This window comes from Trichechus manatus, unplaced genomic scaffold, assembly GCF_000243295.1.
Source record: "Trichechus manatus latirostris isolate Lorelei unplaced genomic scaffold, TriManLat1.0 scaffold00207, whole genome shotgun sequence".
NCBI lineage: Eukaryota > Metazoa > Chordata > Mammalia > Sirenia > Trichechidae > Trichechus > Trichechus manatus.
The window spans coordinates 404,354-428,058 of record NW_004444143.1 but is presented as its reverse complement, the minus strand read 5'-3'; the positions used below and the strand labels follow the sequence as shown (position 1 = coordinate 428,058).

At 41.6% G+C, this 23,705-nt stretch overlaps 1 protein-coding gene across 2 annotated transcripts in view; it reads right to left on the bottom strand.

Moving 5' to 3' along the window:
* Positions 1-23,705, bottom strand: part of ZNF568 (zinc finger protein 568) — a 100,947-nt gene that overhangs the window by 5,772 nt on the left and 71,470 nt on the right. Inside the window, exons 1-4 of one of the 2 annotated variants that reach the window (XM_023742257.1) lie at positions 13,181-13,266; positions 11,975-12,026; positions 4,907-5,030; positions 4,519-4,614 (exon numbers count right to left, since the gene is read on the bottom strand). The exons of the other annotated variant lie outside the window; for it this stretch is intronic. Of the exons in view, the coding sequence (XP_023598025.1) occupies positions 4,519-4,614; positions 4,907-5,030; positions 11,975-11,986 (232 nt within the window). The 5' untranslated portion in view covers positions 11,987-12,026; positions 13,181-13,266. Of the gene's footprint in view, positions 1-4,518; positions 4,615-4,906; positions 5,031-11,974; positions 12,027-13,180; positions 13,267-23,705 lie in introns of those variants that run through there. 2 annotated transcript variants of the gene reach the window in all.

The following is a 23,705-nucleotide window of genomic DNA, read 5'->3' as shown; positions in this document are numbered from 1 at the left end:
TTCACTGTAGCACTATTCACTTCTGAATTGGTATGTGTTTTGCTGTGTATATTCTCAACAACAACAAACTAAATAAAATTTAGGAAAAAAAAGAGATTATAGCCTAGGAAACCCTGTGGGGAAGTTTTACTCTGTGATATAGGGTCGCTGTAAGTTAGAAATGACTTCATGGCACACAACAACAAACAGGATAAAGAGGGACATAAAATTTAAATGTCTGAAATGCCTTGCTTTCTTTCTTCCCACTTATGGAAGGCAGGGCATTACCTGAGGAAATCAGAAGGAAATATGGTTTCCATTTCATTGTAGTAGGATTTTAGTGTCAGTTATCTTACAAGATTAGTTTGATGACCACAGCTTTACTGCTTTAACTTTGCATTAAAGTATAATATAAAGAAAAACATACCTACCAGAAAAAAAAAAATTTAAATGACGAGGTTTCTGTATCTTGATTTTGGTGGTAAATCTACAAGAATCTACACATATGATACAATTTCATAGTACTAAACCCATTGTGGAGCCCTGGTGGTGCAGTGGTTAAGAGCTCAGCTGCTAACCAAAAGGTCAGCAGTTCAGATCTACCAGCAACTCCTTGGAAACTCTAGGGGGCAGTACTATTCTGTCCTATAGGGTGGCTATGAGTTGGAATTGGGTTTGTTGTTGCTGTGTGCTGTCAAGTTGATTCCGACTCATAGCGACTCTACAGCACAGAGTAGAACTGCCACATAAGGTTTCCAAGGAGGACCTGGTGGATTCGAACTGCTGACCTTTTGGTTAGCAGCTGAGTTCGTAATCACTGCACCACCAGGGCTCCTTCATAGTACTAGATATCAAAAATAAAACGCAAGTACATGTAAAAACTAACAAAATCTGAATAAGGTCTGTAGTTACTACTATTGTGCCAACATCAATTTCCTGGTGTTGACAATGTACTAAGGTTATATAAGATCTCATCACTTCAGAAAGCTGGGTGAAGGGTACTATGGGGTTTACATTAAATTTACCCAAAAACTGGTCTTTGTCCTTGGTTCCTGAGAGATAATCACTAAAAAACTTTGGACTTTAAGTGTCTTTGATAAAGACTCCAGACCTTATACCACATTTATACTCTAATGAAATGGCAGAAATTGGTAGAATGGATTAAAAAACATCAACACAAGACATGATTCAAGTACAGGCTATCTAGAAGAGATTCACTTTAGATTCAAGGACACAAATAGGTTCAAAGTAAAAGGATGGAAAAAGATATACTATGCAAAGAGAAACTAAAAATTAGCTAGAGTGGCTATACTAATGTCAGACAAAATAAACTTTAAGACAAAAATTGTTACTAGAGATAAAGAAGGATATTTTATAATGATAAGAGGGTCAATCCATCAGGAAGCTATACTATTATAAACATATATGCACTTAATAACAAAGGACCAAAATACATGAAGAAAAAACTAGCATATTAAAGTGAGAAACAGACAATTCAACAAATTGCAGACTTCAATACCCCAGTTTCAATAATGGATAGGGACAGCTAGGCATAAGATCAACAAAGAAACAGAAGACTTGAGCAACACTATAAACCAACTGTTATGGATTGAATTGTGTCCCACAAAAATGTGGGTCAACTTGGCTAGGCCATGATTCCCAGTATTATGTGGTTGCCCTCCATTTTGTGATCTGATGTAATGTTTCTATGTGTTGTAAATCTTAATCTCTGTGGTTGGTTAATGAGGCAAGATTAGGTTATGTTAAAGAGGATTAGGGTGGGTTGTAACACCCTTACTCAGGTCCTATGTAAGGGGAGTTTCCCTGGGGTGTAGCTTGCATCACCTTTTATCTTACAACAGATAAAAGGAGAGAGAAGTGAGCAGAGAGATAGGTACCTCATGCCACCAAGAAAGAATTGCTGGGAGTGGAGTGTGTCCTTTGGACCTGGGGTCACTGCACTGAGAAGCTCCTAGACCAGGGGAAGAGTGATGACAAAGACCTTCCCCCAGGACCAACAGAGACATAAAGCCTTCCCTTGGAGCTGGTACCCCGAATTTGGACTTCTAGCCTCCTAAACTGGGAGAGAATAAATTTCTATTTGTTAAAGCTATTCACTTGTGGCACTTTTCTTACAGCAGCACTAGATAACTAAGACATCAACTAAACCTAACAAAAATTTGTAGAACATTTCACCTAACAGGAGAATACATTCCTCTCAAGCACACATGGAAATTCTCCAGGACAGACCACATGCTAGGCCATAAACAGGCCCCGATCAGTTTAAAAGAACTGAAATCATACAAAGTATGTTCTCCAATCACAATGGAGAAAAATTAGAAATTAATAACAAAGAAATGTGGGAAATAAATATGTGGAAATTAAACAACACTCCTAAATAGGTCAAAAAGAAATCATACGAGAAATTAGAAAATACTTTGAGATGAATGAAAATGAAGAGACAATATACCAAAACTTATGGGATACCACTAAAAAAGGGCTTGGAGGAAAATTTATGGCTGTTAAAGCCTATATTAAAAACAAGAAAGATCTCAAACAATAACCTGATCTTACCCCTTAAGAAACTGGAAAAGAAGAGCAAATTAAACCCAAAGTAATCAGAGGGAAGGAATTAATAAAGATTAGAGCAGAAGTAAATGAAATAGAGCATAGAAAAATAAAGAAATCAACAAAACCAACAGCTAGTTCTTTGAAAAGATCAACAAAATTGACAAACGTTTAGCTAGATTAAGAAAAATAAGAGAAGATTCAAATTACTAAAATCAGAAATGAAAGAGTGGAGGTTATCACTACCACCCTTACAGAGATAAAAAGGATTATAATGAAATACTATGTACAACTGTATGTCAGCAAATTAGATAACCTAGATGAAATGGACAAATTCCTAGAAAGACACAAACTACTGAAATTGTCTCAAGAAGAAATACAACACCTCAATAGACCTATAATAAGAGACTGAATAAGCAATTAAAAAAAAAAAACAAAAAAAACTACCAAAGAAGAAAAGCCCAGAACCAGAGAGCTTCACTGACAAAGTCTATCAAATTTAAAGAATGCAAATCCTTCACAGACACTTCAAAAATATAAAAGAGGAACACTTCTCAACTGAATCTATGAGGCAAGTGTTACTCTGACACCAAAACCAAAGATATCACAAAAAAACTACAGACCAATATCCCTTGAGTACTGATATACAATCCTCAACAAAATATTATCAAACTGAATCTGGCAACATATAAAAAGGATCATACACTACGACCAAGTGGGACTTATCCCAGGAATGCTAGGTTGGTTTAACATCCAAAAATCTATCTCTGTAATAAAAAACTAAGCCTGTTGCAATCGAGTTGATTCCGACTCACAGCGACCCTACAGGACAGAGAAGAACTGCCCCATAGTGTTTTTAAGGACAGACTGGTGAATTTGAACATGACCATCTTTAGGTTAGCAGCCGAGCTCTCAACCTGCGCCACCAGGCTCCATCAATGTAATACACCGTATTAACAGAATAAAGGACAACATCCACACGACTATCAACAGATGCAGAAAAAGCATTTAACAAAAGCATTTTAATCCCCTTCCATGATAAAATTACTCAATGAACTAGGAAAAGAAGAGAACTTGTATATGAATGTTCACAGCTACACTACTCAGAACAGCCAAAAAATGGAAACCTGTATGTCCATCAATTGATGAATTGGTAAATAAAATGTGGTACAGCTATACAATGAAATATTATTTAGCCATAAAAAGAAATAAAATACTGATACATGCTACAGCATGGATGAACCTTGAAAACATTATGCTAAGCGAAAGACACTAGTCACAAAAAGACTACATGTTGTGTGATTTCATTAATATGAAATCTACAGAAGGCAAATTCAGAGACAGAAAGTAGATCACTGGTTGCCTAGGGCTGGGTGTGGGGGTAAAAGAAAGGGCAGTGACTACTACACTGGATCTCGGGTTTCATTCGGGGGGTTGATAAAAAATGTTCCAAAATTAGACTGTGGTGATGGTTGTACTAGTCTGTAGTATCACATTTTTCGTGCAGTTGGCAAACATAAAATGCGTGCATTATTTACGTAAAAATACAGTACCAAAAACCACCTTAACTAGGTGAATTTTTTTTATTGTGCTTTAGGTGAAAGTTTACAGTGCAGATTATAACTGAGTGAATTTTATGACACATAAATTATATTTCAATAAAGCTGTTTTAAAAAAAGAGGACAAAACTGGACCCAAAGTACCGGTAAAATGGCTGTTACAGGGAAAGGAGGAGGGCACATCCTCTCTGAAATGAGAAGCATATATGAGAAAAGGGAAGCAGGAGAGTGGTAAGAGTCATAAAAATTGAAATTCATTTAGGAGCTCATGCTGAAAATCTGTAGTTCTTTCTCTAGCTCTCAGGCCTTTACACGGAGCTTGAGTACCAGCATCTCAGAAGTGCTGACTTCTCACAGGCCATCTCACTTACCACCTACAGTGGCCTCTCCCTTGCAATTCACCATCACTCACCTGGACACCATCCTTCTGCCTCCTCCCTTCTAACCATCCAGGGCTCTTTCCCCTGCTCCAATAAGGAGATCACACTTGGCTTGGAATCAGGAAGTCCTGCTCAAGTAAAACGAAAAATCAAAAGGACAAGGTTACGCTGTGGGTGTCCCAAAATTAAAATCAATCTGTGATTAGCAAAGAAGAGCAAACAGATTAAGGGGCGGAGTAAGGGGTGAAGGTCAGGAACAAGGCAGCCTATTTTTAACTCCACAAGGGACAAATCATTCTTTGGGAAGCAGGAATCATCAGTTCAACCACACACTTGAAAAGTGCTCACGAGAAATTCACAGCAAAGAACACAGAAATTCCAAAAGGTCAGTTCTGAATTTGCGGGGACAAACAAACTTACCCAGTGAGACCAAGATGTCATAATTCTTCAACATTACATCTCGGTACAAATCCTTCTGAGTTGATTCCAAGCATTCCCACTCCTTTTGAGAAAAGTAAATGGCCACATCTTTGAACGTCAAACCCTGAAACCACAAATAAATATACTATTTGTGAAAGTAATGGACAAAACTATCTGTAAGATGGAATAAAAGAAGATGGAGAAAGCAATGCAGAAGGGGAACATTATTGGGAAACAAGGCTGTGCTAGACCCTTTAACACAGATGGGTCACAGGTGTGGAAACCAAATGCTCCCATGGTTTTTGAACATTCCTGCTCCTGAAGATATAACCTCTGGCATAGTGGAAAACTTCCATTATCCACCCAGGTCTGGGAATAGAAAAAGTCCAGATAATTGGTGTTTCCCAATAAACGAAACTATACACTCAAGAACACAGCACACCATATGCCCAGTACGCAAGAATTCTCAACACTTGTGATTGCCCCGTTCCTGTTCATCCATTAGAGAAATTTTTTAAAAAGTCTGAATCATTTCAAAATCTTGTAAAATCTCTCTCTGAAAGCATGCTTTAAATATAAATGATATAATGATTTCTTAAAATTTCAGGCTCATAAATACGCCAGAATATTAAATCCCTATCATCCCTTTTCCATATCATCATAAATTCTTTAATAGGCATCATTTTTACTGGCTGTATGTCACCCCATTTAATGTATTCAATGTTCTTATTTTGGGGGCACTGAGGTTGGACAAGTTCTCTAATATTACTTTGCAGTTGTGAAAGTCATTATTTGTCAACATTTATTACTTCTTAATAGTGACAGTGGCTAAGCTGTAGCTGTTACCATAAATTGTCCCTAACTATACTCTCCTTGTTCCTGACCTACCAAAACTAATGAAAGAAGATACAGACTGACATCGATGTGACCCAGAATGAGCACACACCACACATGTTCAAAACGGATTCACTTGTTGGTGTCCACCTTGCAGAGACTCCTCGGGACTATCCCACAACTCTATAAACTCCATCTATTACACCTGCTGTCACAGCCCCAGGCCTAAAAGCCTCAGAGAACTAGAGACATCAGCAGATACTGAGACTACAACGTCAATTCCCTTCTCGTCTAATTGGAAAACCGAGTTTGCAGCATGCGGCCCCACTTCATCACTCACCTCCATTTCACCAAACCATAGCTCTAACTAGGGAGATCTAAAATTTCCAGCAAGCAAAGTAGATTTTTCTGTTCCATCAACACTCCTGGTGGAAGGAGATGCACTTAAGAAATACTAAGTGAGTTGCTGAATAAATACCTAAACACTCATTTGAGAACAGATGGGTACTTGAGGAAGGGTAATAGTCTTTGATACCATCACTCATTAGAACAGGAATAACCCAGAAGTAATCTCCTAGAGGGGCTCAGGGAAGCAGAAATTTACAGGAAAATAAAACCCACTATTCAACTCTTCTAAAATAAAAAGAATACTTCCATGAAGGAGAGGAGAAGCACCAAGTCATACAGATAGTGGCTTTTAGAACTGCAAGAACAGATCATTTCTATCCTGGGTTTGTCCTAAAGAAAAGCAGAGTCTGAGAAGGAAAAGGAAGAAGAAAAAGCAGCCTTGAATCACCAGACTGACCTCAGAGTCCCCAAAGGACTAAGTTTTCCTCCAGCACTCACTCACACACAGAGAGAGATCTGAGGGAGAATCAATAAACCTCACCCTTCCCTGAATCCTTGGGAACCTAACTGTAGCATAATAGAGAAGAGACAAGTATCCCACTGCAATGAGCTGATCTGAGCCCAGAGGGTCGGCTCTAACATGCCCTGGGCGACCCTTGTTCTACAACCTGGAAGACGCTGAGCCCCTCATACATGGGGGCACTCCAAGGACATTGTGGAGTCCTGAGGCCCAGAAGCACAGGGCACCTGGGCAGGCCTAGCCCTGGAAAATGGTTTCTACGACAGAGGGCTTCAGCCTCCCCCAAGCCTAACAGGCTCAGTCTATCAGGCATTCCGTGGCTTTGGTCCTATGTCTCACAGCAAGAGACCTCAGAACCCAAACTGAAACCTTTCCACAAATCCCTTGTTCCGAGTCACCAATACTGAACCAGACAACCCACCAGGATTAGCAGGTCCTGAGCAGCCTCAGCAAAGCCCAGATGCATGTTACAATGGGCTTCGATGAAACCACGGCTCCCAAAATCCTCTGGCTGGTATATCCCAGTTCCCACTGGGTTCCATGGCTTTCCTGCCTGATGTTACTCCCTCTCACCTCTTCCCTCAGCCTTAGGGCTACGAGCACAGCACTCAGCATCTCAATTACACTTAGCGAGCATGAAGCGCTTTAAGTCCCTTGTGTTAATCCTTAGGAGAGGTCCATGCATCCAAATTCAAGGGAAACGTTAGCTTGGATAAGTGAACTCATTTGCTCAAATTCACAATGAGCAGTGGCACTGTTGGGTTTTGAATCAGTATATTCCCAAATCCATAGCTTGTTGCCTTTGACTTCTGGCTTTACACACATAGGCTAGGAGTTTCTGAGCTTTTGAAAGAACCCTGAGTTGAGCCCTGCACTTAGGGGAGCAGAAAATGCTTGGTCTGCTCTGTTTGTCACAGCAGATCACAGCACACCATGAAGAGAAATCAAAGGTAGAAACGAGAGAGCAGAGAAGCAGTTCTGCAAACAAAATTCTTTTATCAAAAAATATCAATCAAAACCGCCATGACTCCAGCTCTGTGTGGGGCACTGGGTACTCTGATGATTTTGACCACACAGCTGCCCTTAAGATGCTCAGAAATAAAAAACAGAAAAATGATGAGCTGACTATTAGAAACATTTTAGAACGCAACGATCACCTGGCAAAGAAGGTAAGTAATCTCCAAAGGCTGAAATGAAGTCTCAGTGTGAACTGAGAGGGCTGTGCTGGGCCACTGAAGCTTCTTTTGCCTAGAGAATCTCTGGTGAACCCAGATGACCGTGAGCTTTGACATTTGTGACCTGAAGGAGTGGGAAGAAAGGTGACGAAGCCTACAGATGGCCAAGATGGGAGGCTTTTTGGGGCCTCCTGGTTGAGGAGAGCCTGAAGACCCTCCCAGGCCTGGTAAAGAGCTGTAACACATTGAGCGCTGTGACAGCACCAGAAGCAGTGGAGACCACGAGTGGGCCCAGGCAGTGGCGCAAGCCCCAGCCAAGAGCTGTAACACTTGGCTGCGAGAGGCCCAGAGGCAGAGGCAAGGGGTCATGGCCAGGAGACAGTGGTGAGAGGCCCAGAGGCCAGGGGTCACAGCCAGTAGGCAGTGGTGAGAGGTCCAGAAGCAGGAGCAAGGGGTTACAGCCCAGAAATGGTGGCCGAAACTCTGGATGGGAGCTGTAACACTTGGCAGCAAGGGGCCCAGAGGTGGTGGGACCAAAAAGCCCACAGAGCAGGTGGCACAGGGCTGCAGAAAAACAGTTCACAGGGCCCACTTGGAGTGCAGGGGGACAGCCTGCACAGTGGGGGGGGGGGGGGTTACCCACACAGCAGGGGCACACACTGGGAAGAAGTGATTGACAGTTCAGCTGGCAGATGGAGCTGTACCAAGGCTGCTGGCTGAGAGGTGGACCAGTCAATGATGGGGGCAGAGCTGCTCAAGAGGAGCCACAGAAAGACAACAAGAAGGATTACGTGAACAGCAGCAACAATGCAGCTGCCGACACCTGAAGTGGCAACATGAACCAGCCCCTGAACTGTGAAGCCCCACCTGCTGATGCCCGAGTTATGCTGTGCTTGCCCAGTGTCATAAGAGTAAACATCAGTTTTCAGGAAGGGTAAGCGTGCCTGTGCTGGGAACCCTCCTGAACTTTGCCTTTTGCATGTCTTCCTTTATATTTTCCTGTTTATGTCCTTTTCTGTCAGATTGTAAAGATGGTGTAGGGGTGGGGTCTGACCTCCTCTCACTTCACAAGGGGGTAGGAGAATCAAGATCAACAGCCCAAGGCTGATTCCTATGAGGCGGAGTCAGACATGCCTCCTCTCTCCGCCATCTTTACCAATTCTGACACCACATTACTCCCACATTACTAATTCCCCGCTGGGTTCAATAATTCATTGCAATGGCCACACAGAACTCTAAGACAATTATGACGATCATGGGGTTTATTAGGGAAGTAACAGGTTACAATTCAGATTGAGGAACACTCAGGATATAGTTCTTCCATCAGGACAGCCTCTTCCCAAACGTGCTGCAGGCACACCTCTCTCTGGCCCCTCAGACTCTGCTCTGCTCAGGCAAGCGTTACAAAGCTCTTTTAGCTCTGCAGGTAAGTGCCAGAAGGCACCCCACTCTGCCAGTAAGACTCTGCCCGAAGGCACTCAGCTCTAGCACCAGCGGTGGTCGGCAAACCTAGCTCCACCAAGTGCCTAGAGGCATGCTACTCTGCCAGCAAGCCTCCCACCCAAAGGCATCATTTTGAAGTAGTGCTCTGTTTTCCTTGACAATGGCCTGCACTCAAAGAAAAGTACTTCACCAGAGGCTAGCTAACAGGATTTTATTAGCATCTATTGACCACTCTAGTGCTAGATGTGGCAGAAAGGAAACACGCAACTCCAGGTACTTTTATCCTTTCTATTTCATCTAAGGGGTAGGGAAAAAAGGCTGAGAAGTACTTGTGAATGTCACAACCCAGAGCGCAAGTTCACTAAAAGTCTGAGACCTAATCATAGGACTATAGGATGCTTTGTATTCCCTGATACCTTACTGCCACATCAACATCATCAGAAATTTAGAACCCAAAGAAACTAAGCTCCTCTTAGTCAATACATCATGTTCAGATTTCAATAAAAGAATTCCAAGGCATGCTAAACAGTAAAAAATATAGTCTGAAGAGACAGGGCAAAGATCAGAACCAGAATAGGATATGACAGAGACATTAGAATTACCAGACGAGGAATTTTAAATAACTATGATCAATAAGCTAAGAGCTCTAACAGGAAACGCGGACAACATGCAGGAACAGATGGGTAATCTAAGCAAAAAAACTGAAATCATGAGAAATATTCACAAGGATATGCAGGAAATAAAAAACACGTTAACAGAAATGAAGAATGTCTTCAAAGAGCTCATTAGATAGACTGGACATACCCGAGGAAAGAATCAGTAAGGCTAAAGATATGTTCGAAGAAAACTTCCCAAATTTAAAACCAAGGAGAAAAAACACAGAAAGAAAACGAACATAGTATCCAAGACCTGTGGAAAAATTACAAAAGGTGTAATATATGCATAATGGGAATACCAGAAGGAGAAGAAAGGAAGAGAAGTAATAATACAATGAGAATTTTCCAAAATAGTTAACAGACACCAAACCACAGACCTAGGAAGCCTAGAGAACACCAAGTAGGATAAATAGCAAAAAATTAATCTACACCTAGGCATATCATATTCAAACTGCAGAAAAACAAAGACAAAGACAAAAATCTTGAAAGAAGCCAGAACAAAAAACACCTTAGGAACAAGGAATAAGAATATATAATAGGAACAAGGATTACATAAAAGGAAGAAGGATAAGAATTATATCAGACTTCTGTTAGAAACTATGCAAACGAGAGTGTAGTAAAATATTTAAAGCACTGAAAGAAAAGAATCCACCAATCTAGAATTCTGTACCCAACAAAATTATCCTTCAATAGTGAAGAAATAAAGACTTTTTCAGACAAAAATTGAGGGAATTTGTCACCAATAGACCTGCCTTGCAAGAAACGTTAAAAGAAGTTCTTCAGCGAGAAGGAAAATAATCTGGGTGAGAAACTTACATCTACATAAAAAAGAAAGAACATTCAAGAAGGAATAAATAAAAGTAAAATTGTTTATTTTTTCTTATTCTTAATTGATCCAACACACAATAGTTTAACAACAGCAACAATATGTTAGATGATTATTGCTTATGGTTAAGTGAAATGTATGACAGCAATGTTAAAAGAGATGAAAGAGAGGAATTGGGAATACTTTGTTATAAGGTACAAGTAATACTGATGGGGTAGTATTGTGTTATTTGAAAGTGAGGTTACATTAGTTTAAATGTTTATTGCAAACTCTAGGACAATCACTAAAATAATCAGAAAAAAAATGCTGTCAACGCAACTACGATTTGTCGGAAATTGTAAAACTGATCCTGATCTCAAAGAGGCTAAAATGTGGGAGGGCAAAAATGCGTATCACAGAATTAAATGCAATATAATAGTAACTTTTTGATAGGGTTGTTATGTGAGTTAAACAAGATAACATCTAAAGAACTTCAAACTACAAATAGCACAAAGTGCATGCTTGATACGTTAATTGCTTCTATTATTAGCATGATCCCACTCTGAAAACAAAATCACACTCACATATAACTACAGACAAAATAATGTGAAAATATCAGTAGTGACTATCTCTAAATGGTGGGACCACGGGTGACAAACTTTCTTAATACATCTTTTAAATTTTGGCAAGAATCCTCTATTACTTTAATCATTGGAAGAGAACAATAAGGTTATTTCTACCTTGGGGAAAAAATATCTAGAGCTGAAGGGGGCAGGCAGGCATTACAGGCTGTTAGAAATTTGTAAGCAAACAGCTACTACATATGACCTGGAAGGACACTACAAAGAAATTAGTGAGACTAAACTGCATAACCTTAACCTATTCGTCAACTTCACTGAAAAAGTATCTTCACTAAGACACTTTCACTGTCAAGATTGTTCTGGGAATGAACAAACTCCAGGGAAACAGAAAATGTAGATCACGTGAGACAATGTGTGCAAAGCACTCAGGGGCTGGTTTAGGAAAACTGCTCCACACATGTTTTCTCATGTTTCCCTTTACCTGATTCACTAATGTTAGAAAATTTCTTGGACAGAATCTTTCAAAATGTCTTAGAAATCCCTATATGGTTATTAGCAATTAAATAACATTTAACAATTTCTTAGGTATGCTCATTTCATTGACAATGTTGCTCATCGCTTCCTTTGCCATAACATTGCTAACAAATGTTCCCCTGTCCTGAAAATCAAGAAGTCCTTTCCAAGAAGAAAGTGACGTCAAACTTACCTCCCCCATCATTTTAGATGTACAGCAGCTGTCCCTCCTCCTCCTCTGGTTTCTTAGAAAAGAAAAAAGGTGGAGAAGGTTTAAGAAACCATGAGATACCAGTCCCTTCCTGGATCCTGGAGGAGTTCAAGTGAGAATAAGCCCCTGCCCCACCCCAGGCACTGAGAGGAAGGCTAGAGAAGCCTGCAACTCCACCACCCATTTCCAGCATCACAGAGAATGGCAGGGGACCCTTAGGGCCCCAGATGGGCATCCTGGGGGACAATGCCACACTGTGGCCTCCTTCCTCCACTGGAGCTTGACTTGGGGTTCTTCCAGGCCCAGTATCTTACACTGAGACTGGGTCTGAGACTCCAAGACAGCTCTCTACAAGTGGACCCACCGGTTAGGGTTCCATACTCCTGTCCTCTAGGCTGGGGGCACCTTTATGGGCCTGAAATTCCAGCAGCTAGAGGTTAAAGGTTGGAGAAGTGGAAAACAAACAGCAGGGGCTCCCCAGCCCCAAGCTCCAGAAACCTCCGGACACGAGAGACTGCCCGGGGCGGGGGATGGGGAGAAGCAGTATTCACTGTGGGTAAGAGCTACTGGCCTCTCCTGTGTCCTGGACCCAGGAATGCAGAAGAGACTTGGCTCTGCTGCAATGGGAGCTACAACAGCTGGCAAACTCGGGGTGTGAGACAGACATCCAGCACAGTCATGACAGGACACTGTCCAGCGTCGACCAAGAATGTACCAGGAAAGCGCCCCATCCCCTTCTCAGTTCTTGCCCCAAACGTAGCGTCGGGGACGCGGCCACACGGGGTTCTCACACAAAAGGGCCACAGAGCCCCGCACAGAGAGGGAGCCCACCACAGGCGGCGGCGCACTGGGCGCCGAGCGCACCATCCGCTTCCGGGGAATGTCGCAGACTCTCCGCCCGGGCAGTGGGACTCACGGCTGCGATACATTGGACCTCCAAACACCCCCAGCCAGCTCCCGCGCCACTCTCGAGCCACATCCACACTGCGCAGGCTCGCGGCCCGAGACCTGCCTCCACCGAGCGAGGGCGAGCGGCCCCGACACCCCGACCCTCCCCGAGCGCACGACCCTAACGCCCCTTCCCCCCGCTTTTTTTTCCCCAAACGCCGGCGTGCAGTCCGGACATATCCGACAGACGTCCAGATTTGAAGGTCCACACAGAGCCCAGCACTGCCCGGGAGTCCTCACCGTCCACGTCTCGGGGCCCTAGAAGTGCGGTCTGACCGAGTCTACCTCCACACTAGCGAGCGAGCCTGCCCGGGACACCCAAACTCTCTGCGCCCGAACTCCTGCCAACTCACCACCGCCGGCAACTCCGGTGGGAGGTGGCATCGGCCGCGGAGGCCGATGGGAAATGTAGTCCCGCGGAGAAAAACTTGCCCCGCGGCGGGGGCCGCACGGTCTTCCCGCCGAGTCGCACAGGTGACACCGCCCCACCGCCCAGTTGCGCCGGAGCTTCCTCCAAACACCCAGGGGAACCGATAGGCCGAGGGACGAATAGGCGGCCGAGGGGTGGAAAAGGCAGACGCTCACGGGAAATGTAATCTAGAGCCGGGAAAGGCGCGGGTGGGCCGCCGCCAAGACGTCCCGAGTCCCCGAAGCCAATCCGGCCGCGGCAGCCCTCGCTCCAAACGGGGCGGGGAGAGGGGCGCCCAGAGCCCTTTAATAACCGCGTTGGAAACCTGGGGAGCAGATCGTTCAGCAATTTCTCGACCAGGAGCCGCGCTCAGGGCGCGGAACCCAAACCTGGGCGGCTCAGCCCTTGGCGTCCCACAACCCCGGCCGGGCCAAACGGTGCTCGTTTGGGCTGGAAATTCATTCCCCAGGCCCGGGCGCCTCCGGGACGTCAGTCCGGGGCTGGCAACCCAGTGATGCCGGCGGACATGTGGTCGGGCAGCTCTCAGCGGAAGCCGCTCTGGCCGCTGGGACGCCGGGTGGTGCTGGCGCAGGCCGGAGGCGTCTGGAAAATGTGGTCCCGGCCTAGCGGGTTGGGAACGCAGCTGGAGAGAGGGTTTAGGGAGGCAGCCCTATAATCAGGATGGGGGAGTCTGAGAAGGGCCTGGGAGAGAGTGGAAGGGGCCTACCCTGGGCCCGGGGTGAAACCATGGAATACCAGTATAGTGGGATGCAATATAATTATTATAAAATTAAGCTGCAAAAGAATAATGACAGAAACGCTCGAGAAATACTTTAGAAAAAGTCACTAAACCCTACGTGTAATTTTTATAAATATGTAGATGCAGGTGGAAAGATAGGCACTTGGATCATAAAATCTCCGGAAAGTTGCGTTAACAGTTACTAAGAGTCGTTACAGCCAGGATGTGTAATTGTGAGGAATTTTGTTTTTCAGGTTAGTAGCCTTACATTTTGGACATTGTCATGTACTTGGGAAACACTGCTTTTTAAATTTTGTTAATTGGACGCTGTTTTCAAGTAGTGGGGAAAACAGGATAGAATCATTTTTAAATGACCTTTCCTTAGACCTAAATTAAAATTCACAGGCATGAAGTGACCAGTCCATGTTGCTGTAAATTCCTGAAATGAGAAGGTAAAACTGGAGAGGGAGAAAGAAACATAGATAAGCATCCAGCCTTGCAGCTCACCGGGTTAGAAATACCTTTGCTTCAATACGAGTCAGGCAGGACCCCTGGCTTCTACTCAGACCTCACTGACAACTTGCACAGCTTTCAAGAAGTTTCCTGACCTTTCTCAGCCAAGGTTTCCTCGTTCAGAAAGTGGGGGTAATGGAACCCAACTCGATTCAGGACGTTGGTACAGTTTTGGTAGGTGCCGTCAGGAAACACTGCCCAGTCCTCGATCTTGCTATGTTTCAGCCCATTGTTGCAGCCACAATGGCCTCTTGGGAAATTAAGCTATGTCCCAGGTCAAGTGGTCCTCAGACTTTCCCAGCAAAGGCTCCTAAACAGTGAATAAAACCTACCCGTGGCATCTGGGACAAAACCCCAACTAGCCCCCATAACAGGAACTGCCTTTGAAATCTCAAAAATTGAAGCTGAATGTGTATTCTACTGAATAATAAATCTATTCGTTTTAATGTAGACATTATGTTTTAAATTATTTACCAGGTAAATTATTTAGCTCATTTTATCCTAATTTTAAAGAAAATTTGATGTTTCAGGGAAATGCGTCATTATTAACCCCATTTCAGAGATAAGGACGATGAGGCTTAAAGAGTTCTGGTGACATGCACAGTTACATAACATATACAACAGTAACCCATGGCATGACCTATAGCACATGTACTGCCCCCATGCAATTCTGCACACCATTTATCATTTCAAGTTCTACAATGACTTCATCGACTTTAAAAAATAGACAACCGAGAAGTCTGTTTCTGATCACATTATTCTGATTTACAGATTTATATTTTAATTTCTATGCTGATTCTATCCTGTTTTCAATTCAGTAAATTTATAGTACAGTTTAACACCAGGTAGGCAATCCCTCATTATTATTTTTCAAGATTATTTGGTCAGATTTAATAAATATGCTTTCTTATCACTGTGTCTAGCTCCACAAAAGACAACATTGGAATTTATATTATTAAAATTGCACTAAATTTATTAATTTGGGAAGGATAAAAATGTTTTAGGCTATTAAACGTTCCGTTTAGAAGTCTTACTGTCTTCCCATTTAACTAGGTTTTTATTGATATCCTTCAATAGAAATTTATGGTTTTCTTCAAACAGGTCTTACTTTTTTGGTAGAATTTATTCCCATGCATTTTATATTTCTATTTCTATGGTGTATGTTTTTTTCTATATCTAGAATTGATTATTTCAGATTTAGATGAAAGCTAATGGTTCAGCATATCTCGTTTAGTCTCTTAATAGTTTTTATTAAGGTTTTATCTTCATCTCTTGGGTTGTATAGGCTTATAGTCAAGTGTATAAATAAAATACATTTTTGTCATATATTTCCCAATATTTCTGTCACTTCATTTACTGCAAGGACATCGATCATTAGTTACCACTGTCAAAACAATGTTAAGTCATTGTGGTGATTTAAGCATCTGTGTTATTCCTGATTTTAATGGCAGTGGTTTTACTACTTAATCATTTAATACGAATGTTTATTAGGAAAGACTCCTGAATTTTATCATCTGTATTAGTTTCCTACTGATGCTATGACAAATTACTACAAACTTAGTAGTAGCTTAAATCAACACAAATGTATTAATCTTACAGTTCTGGAGGTCTGAAGTTCAAAATGGGTGTTATGGGCTGAAATCAAAGTGTCAGCAGACTTGCATTCTTTCTGGAGGCTGTAGTTGTGTTCTATTGAGTGACCCTATAGAGCAGGGTAGAACTGCCCCATAGGGTTTCCAAGGAGCAGCTGGTGGGTTTGAACTGCTGACCTTTTGGTTAGCAACTGTAGCTGTTAACCACTGTGCCACCAGGGCTCCTCTAGAAAGATCCATTTTCTTGCCTTTTCCAGCTTCTGGAAGCCACCTGCATTCCTTGGCTTATGGTCTCTCCCTGCCTCTGCAAAACACAGTTCTCCAACCTCTGCTTCTGTCATCCTATTATCTAACTCTGACCCTCCTGCCTTCCTCTTGTAAGGCTTGTGATTACATCGGGCCCATTGGATAATCCAGGGTAAGCTTCCCATCTCACCATCCTTAACCTAATAATGTCCACAAAGTCCCTCTTGCCATGTAAAAGAACATATTCACAGGTTCTGAGAATTAGGACATGGACATCTTCGGGGGGCCATTGTATCTACCACATCATCTTATTGGCATCATTTGATACATATATTTCTTTCTTTTTTCCTTTAATTTGTTCATGCAGTGCATTTTGCCATTAGATTTATTAATGTTCTCCTAACATTAGGAAATGTTTTGACATAATTCATTGTATAAATTTTATACTACATTATTAAAATCGGCATTTTATTTGGAATTTTTGCATCTATAATCATAAAGCTGATTTATACTTCTCTTTTGGTCTGTCCTTACCAGCTTTTATGCTAGTAAGACGGAGACTATTCCATCATTTCCTAGGATATGAATAAATAACGTAATTATTATTAGTTCAAAAATTAGCTAAAACAGCTATAAACCATCTGGAAGTGTTTTTTTTTATTTTATTTTGCTAAAAATAAAACATTTGCCAATTCAACTTTTTTTACATGTACGTTCAGTGACATTGGTTACATTCATCATATTGTGCAACCATCATCAATATCCATTTCCAAATTATTCCACCACCACTAACAGAAACTCAGTGTCACCTAAGAGAAGACTCATCCTCCCTCCCTCCCTCCTACTCCTTGTAACCACTTTGGTCTCTATACATTTGCTTATTTCATATAAGTAGGATCATACAATATTTGTCCTTTTGTGATGGGACTTATTTCACTTGGTGTAAGGTCTTCAAGGTTCACTTATGTTGTAGCATGTATCAGGACTTCATTTCTCTTTATGGCTGAGTAGTATTCCATTGTATGTATGTACCACATTTTGTTTATCCATTCATCTGTTGATGGACATTTTGGTGGTTTTCACCTTTTGGCTATTGTGAACAGTGCTTTAATGAATATTGGTGTACAAATTTCTGTTTGTGTTCCTACTTTCAATTCTTTTGAGTATGTACCTGGGATTGGGATTGCTGGGTCATATGGTAGTTCTATGTTTAACTTTTTGAGAAACCACCAAACTATTTTCCATAGCAGCTGTACCATTTTGCATCCCACCAGCAATAGATGAGGGTTCCAATTTCTGCACATCCTGACCAACACCTGTTTTTTTTTTTTTAATCATAGTAATTCTAGTGGAGGTGAAGTGATATTTCATTGTGATTTTGATTTGCATCTTCCTAATAATGACTAATGGAGCTCCAGTGGCACAGTGGTTAAGCGCTTGGCTGTTAACTGAAGGGTTAGCAGTTTGAACCCACCAGTGGCTCCGCAGGAGAAAGATATGGCTGTCTGCTTCTGAAAGATTACAAGCCTTGGAAACCCTATAGGGTCGCTATGAGTCGCAATCAACTTGAAGGCAATGGGTTTGGTTTTTGGGTTAATACTGACTCATGTTGTCGAGCATCTTTTCATGTACTTGTTGGCCATTTGTATATCCTCTTTAGTGAAATGTTGATTCAATTCTCTTGTCCATTTTTTCATTGGGTTGTTTGCCTCCTTGTTGTTAAGTTGTAGGAGTTCTTTATATATTCTGGATATTAAACTTTTATCAAATATTTGGTCCCTAAAATTTTCTCCTAATCTGTAGGTTGTCTTCACATAGTTGATAAAAGTCTTTGATGTACAAAAGTTTTTAATTTTGATGAAGTCCAATTTATCTATTTTGTCTTTTGCTGCTCATGCTTTTGGTGTCTTATGTAAGAATTCATTGTTACAAATCAGATCCCTAAGCATTACCTTTATGTTTTCTTCTAAGGTTACTATGATTTTAGTTCTTACATTAAGGTCCTTCATCCATTTTGAGTTAATTTTTGTATATGTTGTGAAGTACGAGTTCAGCTTCATTCTTTTGCCTGTGGAAATCCAGGTTTCCCAGCACCATTTATTAAAGAGATTATTCTTTCCCCATTGAATGGACTGAGAACTTGAGTTGAAAAATTAATTGACCATAGCTGTATGGGTTTATTTCAGGATTCTCAATTCTATTCCATTGGTCTATATGTCTCTCATTATACCAGTGCTAGGCTGTTTTGATTACTATGTACTATGTTTTGAAATCAGGAAGTGTGTGTCCTCCTACTTTGTTCTTCTTTTTCAAGATTGCTTTGGCTATTCAGGGCCCCTTGCTGTACCATAGAAATTTGAGGATTGGCCTTTCCATTTCTTCAAAGAAGACTACTGGAATTTTGATGAGAATTGCATCGAATCTTGTCGTGGTTGAATTGTGCCCCCCCAAAATGTGTGTTGGAATCCTAACCCCTATGCCTTTTGACCCCCACGTGTCTGTCAGTTTGTTGTACTGTTGGGGCTTGCATGTTGCTGTGATGCCGAAAGCTATGCCACCAGTATTTAAATACCAGCAGGGTCACCCATGGTGGACAGATTTTAGCTGAGCTTCCAAACTAAGACAGACTAGGAAGAAGGACCTAGTGGTCTAGTTCTGAAAAGAATTAGCCAGTGAAAACCTTAGGAATAGCAGCGGAATATTGTCTGATAATAGTGCCGGAAGATGAGCCCCCCCAGGTTGGAAGGCAGTCAAAGACGACTAGGGAAGAACTGCCTCCTCAAAGTAGAATTGAGCTTAATGACGTGGATGGAGTCAAGCAATGGACCCTCATTGCTGATGTGGCGTGACTGAAAATGAGAAGAAACAGCTGCAAACATACATTAATAATTGGAACCTGGAATGGAAGAAGCATGAATCTAGGAAAATTGGAAATAATCAAAAGCAAAAAGGAATGCATAAACATCGATATCCTAGGCATTAGCTGAAATGGACTGGTATTGGCCATTTTGAATTGGACAATCATGTGGTCTACTACACTGGGAATAACAACTTCAAGAGGAATGGCGTTTCATTCATCGTCAAAAAGAACATTTCAAGATCTATCCTGAAGTACAAGGCTGTCAGTGATAGGATAATAGCCATACGTCTACAAGGAAGACCAGTTAATATCACTCTTATTCAAATTTACGCACCAACCACTAAGGCCAAAGATGAAGGTACTGAAGATTTTTTTTTTTTTTTACCAACTTCTGCAGTCTGAAATTGATCAAAGATGCAATCAGGATGCCTTGATAATTACTGATGATTGGAATGTGAAAGTTGGAGATGAAGAAGGATCGGTACTTGGAAAATATAGCCTTGGTGGTAGAAATGACGCCAGAGATCACATGATAGAATTTTGCAAGACCAACGACTTCTTTGCGAATACATTTTTCCAACAACATAAACTATTCCAGCAACTATACACATGGACCTCACCAGACGAAATACACAGGAATCAAACCAACTACATCTGTGGAAAGAGACCATGGGGAGGCTCAATATCGCCAGTCAGAACAAGGCCAGGGTCCTACTGCAGAACAGACCATCAATTGCTCTTATGCAAGTTCAAGTTGAAACTGAAGAAAATTAGAACAAGTCCACGAGAGTCAAAGTACGACCTTGAGTATATCCCACCTGAATTTAGACACCATCTCAAGAACAGATTTGATGCATTGAATACTAATGACTGAAGTCCAGATGAGTTGTGGAATGACATCAAGGACATCATACATGAAGAAAGGAAGAGGTCACTAGAAAGAAAGAAAAGACCAAAAGGGATGTCAGAAAAGATTCTGAAACTCGCTCATGAATGCCGAGTAGCTAAAGCAAAAGGAAGAAATGATGAAGTAAAAAAGCTGAACAGAAGATTTCAAACGGTGGCTTGAGAATACCAAGTAAAGTATTATAATGACATGTGCAAAGAGCTGGAGATAGAAAACCAAAAGGGAAGACCATGCTTGGCATTTCTCAAGCTGAAAGAACTGAAGAAAAAATTCAAGCCTCGAGTTGCAGTAGTGAAGGATTCTACGGGGAAAATATTAAACGATGCAGGAAGCATCAAAAGAAGATGGAAGAAATACACAGCATCACTATGCCAAAAAGAATTGGTTGACATTCAAACGTTTCAGGAGGTAGCATATGATCAGGAACCAATGGTACTGAAGGAAGAAGTTCAAGCTGCACTGAAGGCATTGGTGAAAAACAAGTCTCTAGGAAGTGACGAAATACCAATTGAGATGTTTCAACAAAAGAATGCAGCACTGGAAGTGCTCCCTCCTCTATGCCAAGAAATTTGGAAGAGAGCTACCTGGCCAACCGACTGGAAGAGATCCATATTTATGCCTATCCCCAAGAAAGGTGATCCAACTGAATATGGAAATTATTGAACAATGTCATTAGTATCACACACAAGGAAAATTTTGCTGAAGATCATTCAAAAGAAGCAGCAGCAGTATATCCACAGGGAACTGCCAGAAATTCAAGCCAGATTCAGAAGAGGACGTGGAACCAGGGATATCATTGCTGATGTTGGATGGATCCTGGATGAAAGCAGAGAATACCAGAAAGATGTTTACTTGTGTTTTATTGACTATGCAAAGGCAATTTGACTGTGTGGATAATAACAAATTATGGATAACATTGCGAGGAATGGGAATTCCAGAACACTAAATTGTGCTCATGAGGAACCTGTACATAGATCAAGAGGCAGTCATTTGAACAGAACAAGGGGATACTGCATGGTTTAAAGTCAGGAAAGATGTATGTCAGGGTTGTATCCTTTCACCATACCTATTCAATCTATATGTTGAGCAAATAATCTGAGAAGCTGGACTGTATGAAGAAGAACAGGGCATCAGGATTGGAGAAAGACTCATAGCAACCTGCATTTTGCAGATGACATAACATTGCTTGCTGAAAGTGAAGAGGACTTGAAGCACTTACTGATGAAGATTAAAGACCACAGCCACCAGTGTGGATTACACCTCAACATAAAAGAAAAATCCTCACAACTTGACTCATAAGCAACATCATGATAAATGGGGAAAAGATTGAAGTTGTCAAGCAGTTCATTTTACTTGGATCCACAATCAACATCCATGGAAGCAGCAGTCAAGAAATCAAAAGACGCATTGCACTGGGCAAATCTGCAAAAAGCCTCTTTAAAGTGTAGAAAATCAAAGATGTCACCTTGAAGACTAAAGTACAACTGAGCCAAGCCATGATATTTTCAGTCACCTCATATACATATGAAAGCTGGACAGTGAATAAGGAAGACCGAAGAAGAATCGACACCTTTGAATTGTGGTGTTGGAGAAGAATATTGAATATACCGTGGATTGCCAAAAGAATGAACAAATCTGTCCTGGAAGAAGTACAGCTAGAATGCTCCTTAAAAGCAAGGATGGAGAGACTACGTCTCACATAGTTTGGACATGTTATCAGGAGGGACGAGTCCCTGGAGAAGGACATCATGTTTGGTAAAATAGAGGTCCTCGAAAAAGAGGAAGACACTCAACGAGATGGATTGACACAGTGGCTGCAATAGTGGGCTCAAGCATAACAAGGATTGTGAGGATGGTGCAGGACTGGGCAGTGTTTCATTCTGTTGTACATAGGGTCGCTATGAGTTGGAACCGACTTGATGGCCTCTAACAACAACAACAAGCCCGTTTATATAATCCCATTTGGGAATAGGGTTTGTTTGTTACGCTAATGAGGGCATACCATCTCAGGGTGTGTCTTAGACCTGATCACTTCTGAGTTATAAAAAGAGCAGGTTAGGCACTGAAACAAGCAAGCACAAACAGAGAAACAGTAGATGTGTTGATCTCCAAGAAATGCTGAAAATGCCGGAGAAGCTGAGATAGGGATTTTCCCCCAGAGTGGACACAGAGAGCTTTTCCCGAGAGTCGGTGTCCTAAATTCAGACTTCTAGCTTCCTAAACTGTAAGAAAATAAATTTCCGTTAATTAAATCACCGACTTGCCATCTTTCTGTTACAGCAGAACTAGATAACTAAGACAAATCTATACACTGCTTTGCGTCATATTGACATCTGTAATGCAACAGATTTCTCTTTACATATGGCTTTTCTGGCCCAGGGTTTGTAATTGTGCCAAGATGATTTGCTAAGCCACAATCTTGCAAAGGGATTGGACGGTTTACTATGCAAATAAGGTACATAAAACCCTTGCAGGGATTGGACAGTTTAGTATACAAATTAGGTGACTGTGGTCTACTAAGGGGATTGGTCAATTCATGGTCTGGGTGGGGAGAATAGACTTAAAAAAGGGCTAACCTCACAGAGGTTGAGAGGGTCCTCACTACCATCAAGAACAGCCTGGAGCAGAGCTCATACTTTGAACCTGGGGTCCTTGTGCTGAGAATCTCCTAGACCCAGGAGACAGAGAGAGCTGTAACACCGGAGACAGTGAAAGTACGAGATGGCACAAGAAGGCATGAGATGGCAGTAGCAGTAATATTTTATAGTTTTCATTGTACAAGTCTTTTACCTTCCTGGTTAAATTTATTTCTAGCAATTTTATTCTCCTAGATGCTATTGTAAATGAAATTGTATCTTTAATTTTCTTTTCAGAATGCTCGTTGCCAATGTATAGAAATCTAGCTGATTTTTGTGTGTTGACCTATCCTGCCACTTTGTTGAATTCATGTATTAGCTCTAGTAGCTTTCTGGTGGATTCTTTGGGGTCTTCTATGTATACAATCATGTCATCTGCGAAAAGGGAGTTTCAATTCTTGTTTCCCAATTTGAATACCTTTTATTCAGGGGCAGATTAACCAGTACGCACCGTATGCACCGGTTTGCATTGAGCAAGGTACACATGCGCTTAAGTGTATTTACTTGCTAATCTGTGATGACCAATTTCATATGGGCTTCACCACATCTTTGATGTGGTGGGGGACTGGTGAAAATTTACACTACAGATTGGTGGGAAGGCACAATTGGACCCTTGCATACCTTGCCTGTTGAGTAACCCAGCCCTGCTTTTTTCTTTATCTTACCTAATTGGCTAGGACTTCCAGTACCATGTTGAATATCAGTGGTGGGAGTGAGCATCCTTGTCTTATTACAGTCTTTTTTTTTTTTTTTGAGATTGGAACTCTTTTTTTTTTATTGTACTTCAGGTGAAGGCTTACAGAACAAATAGTTTCTCATGAAACAGTAGTACACATATTGTTTTATGACACTGGTTAACAACC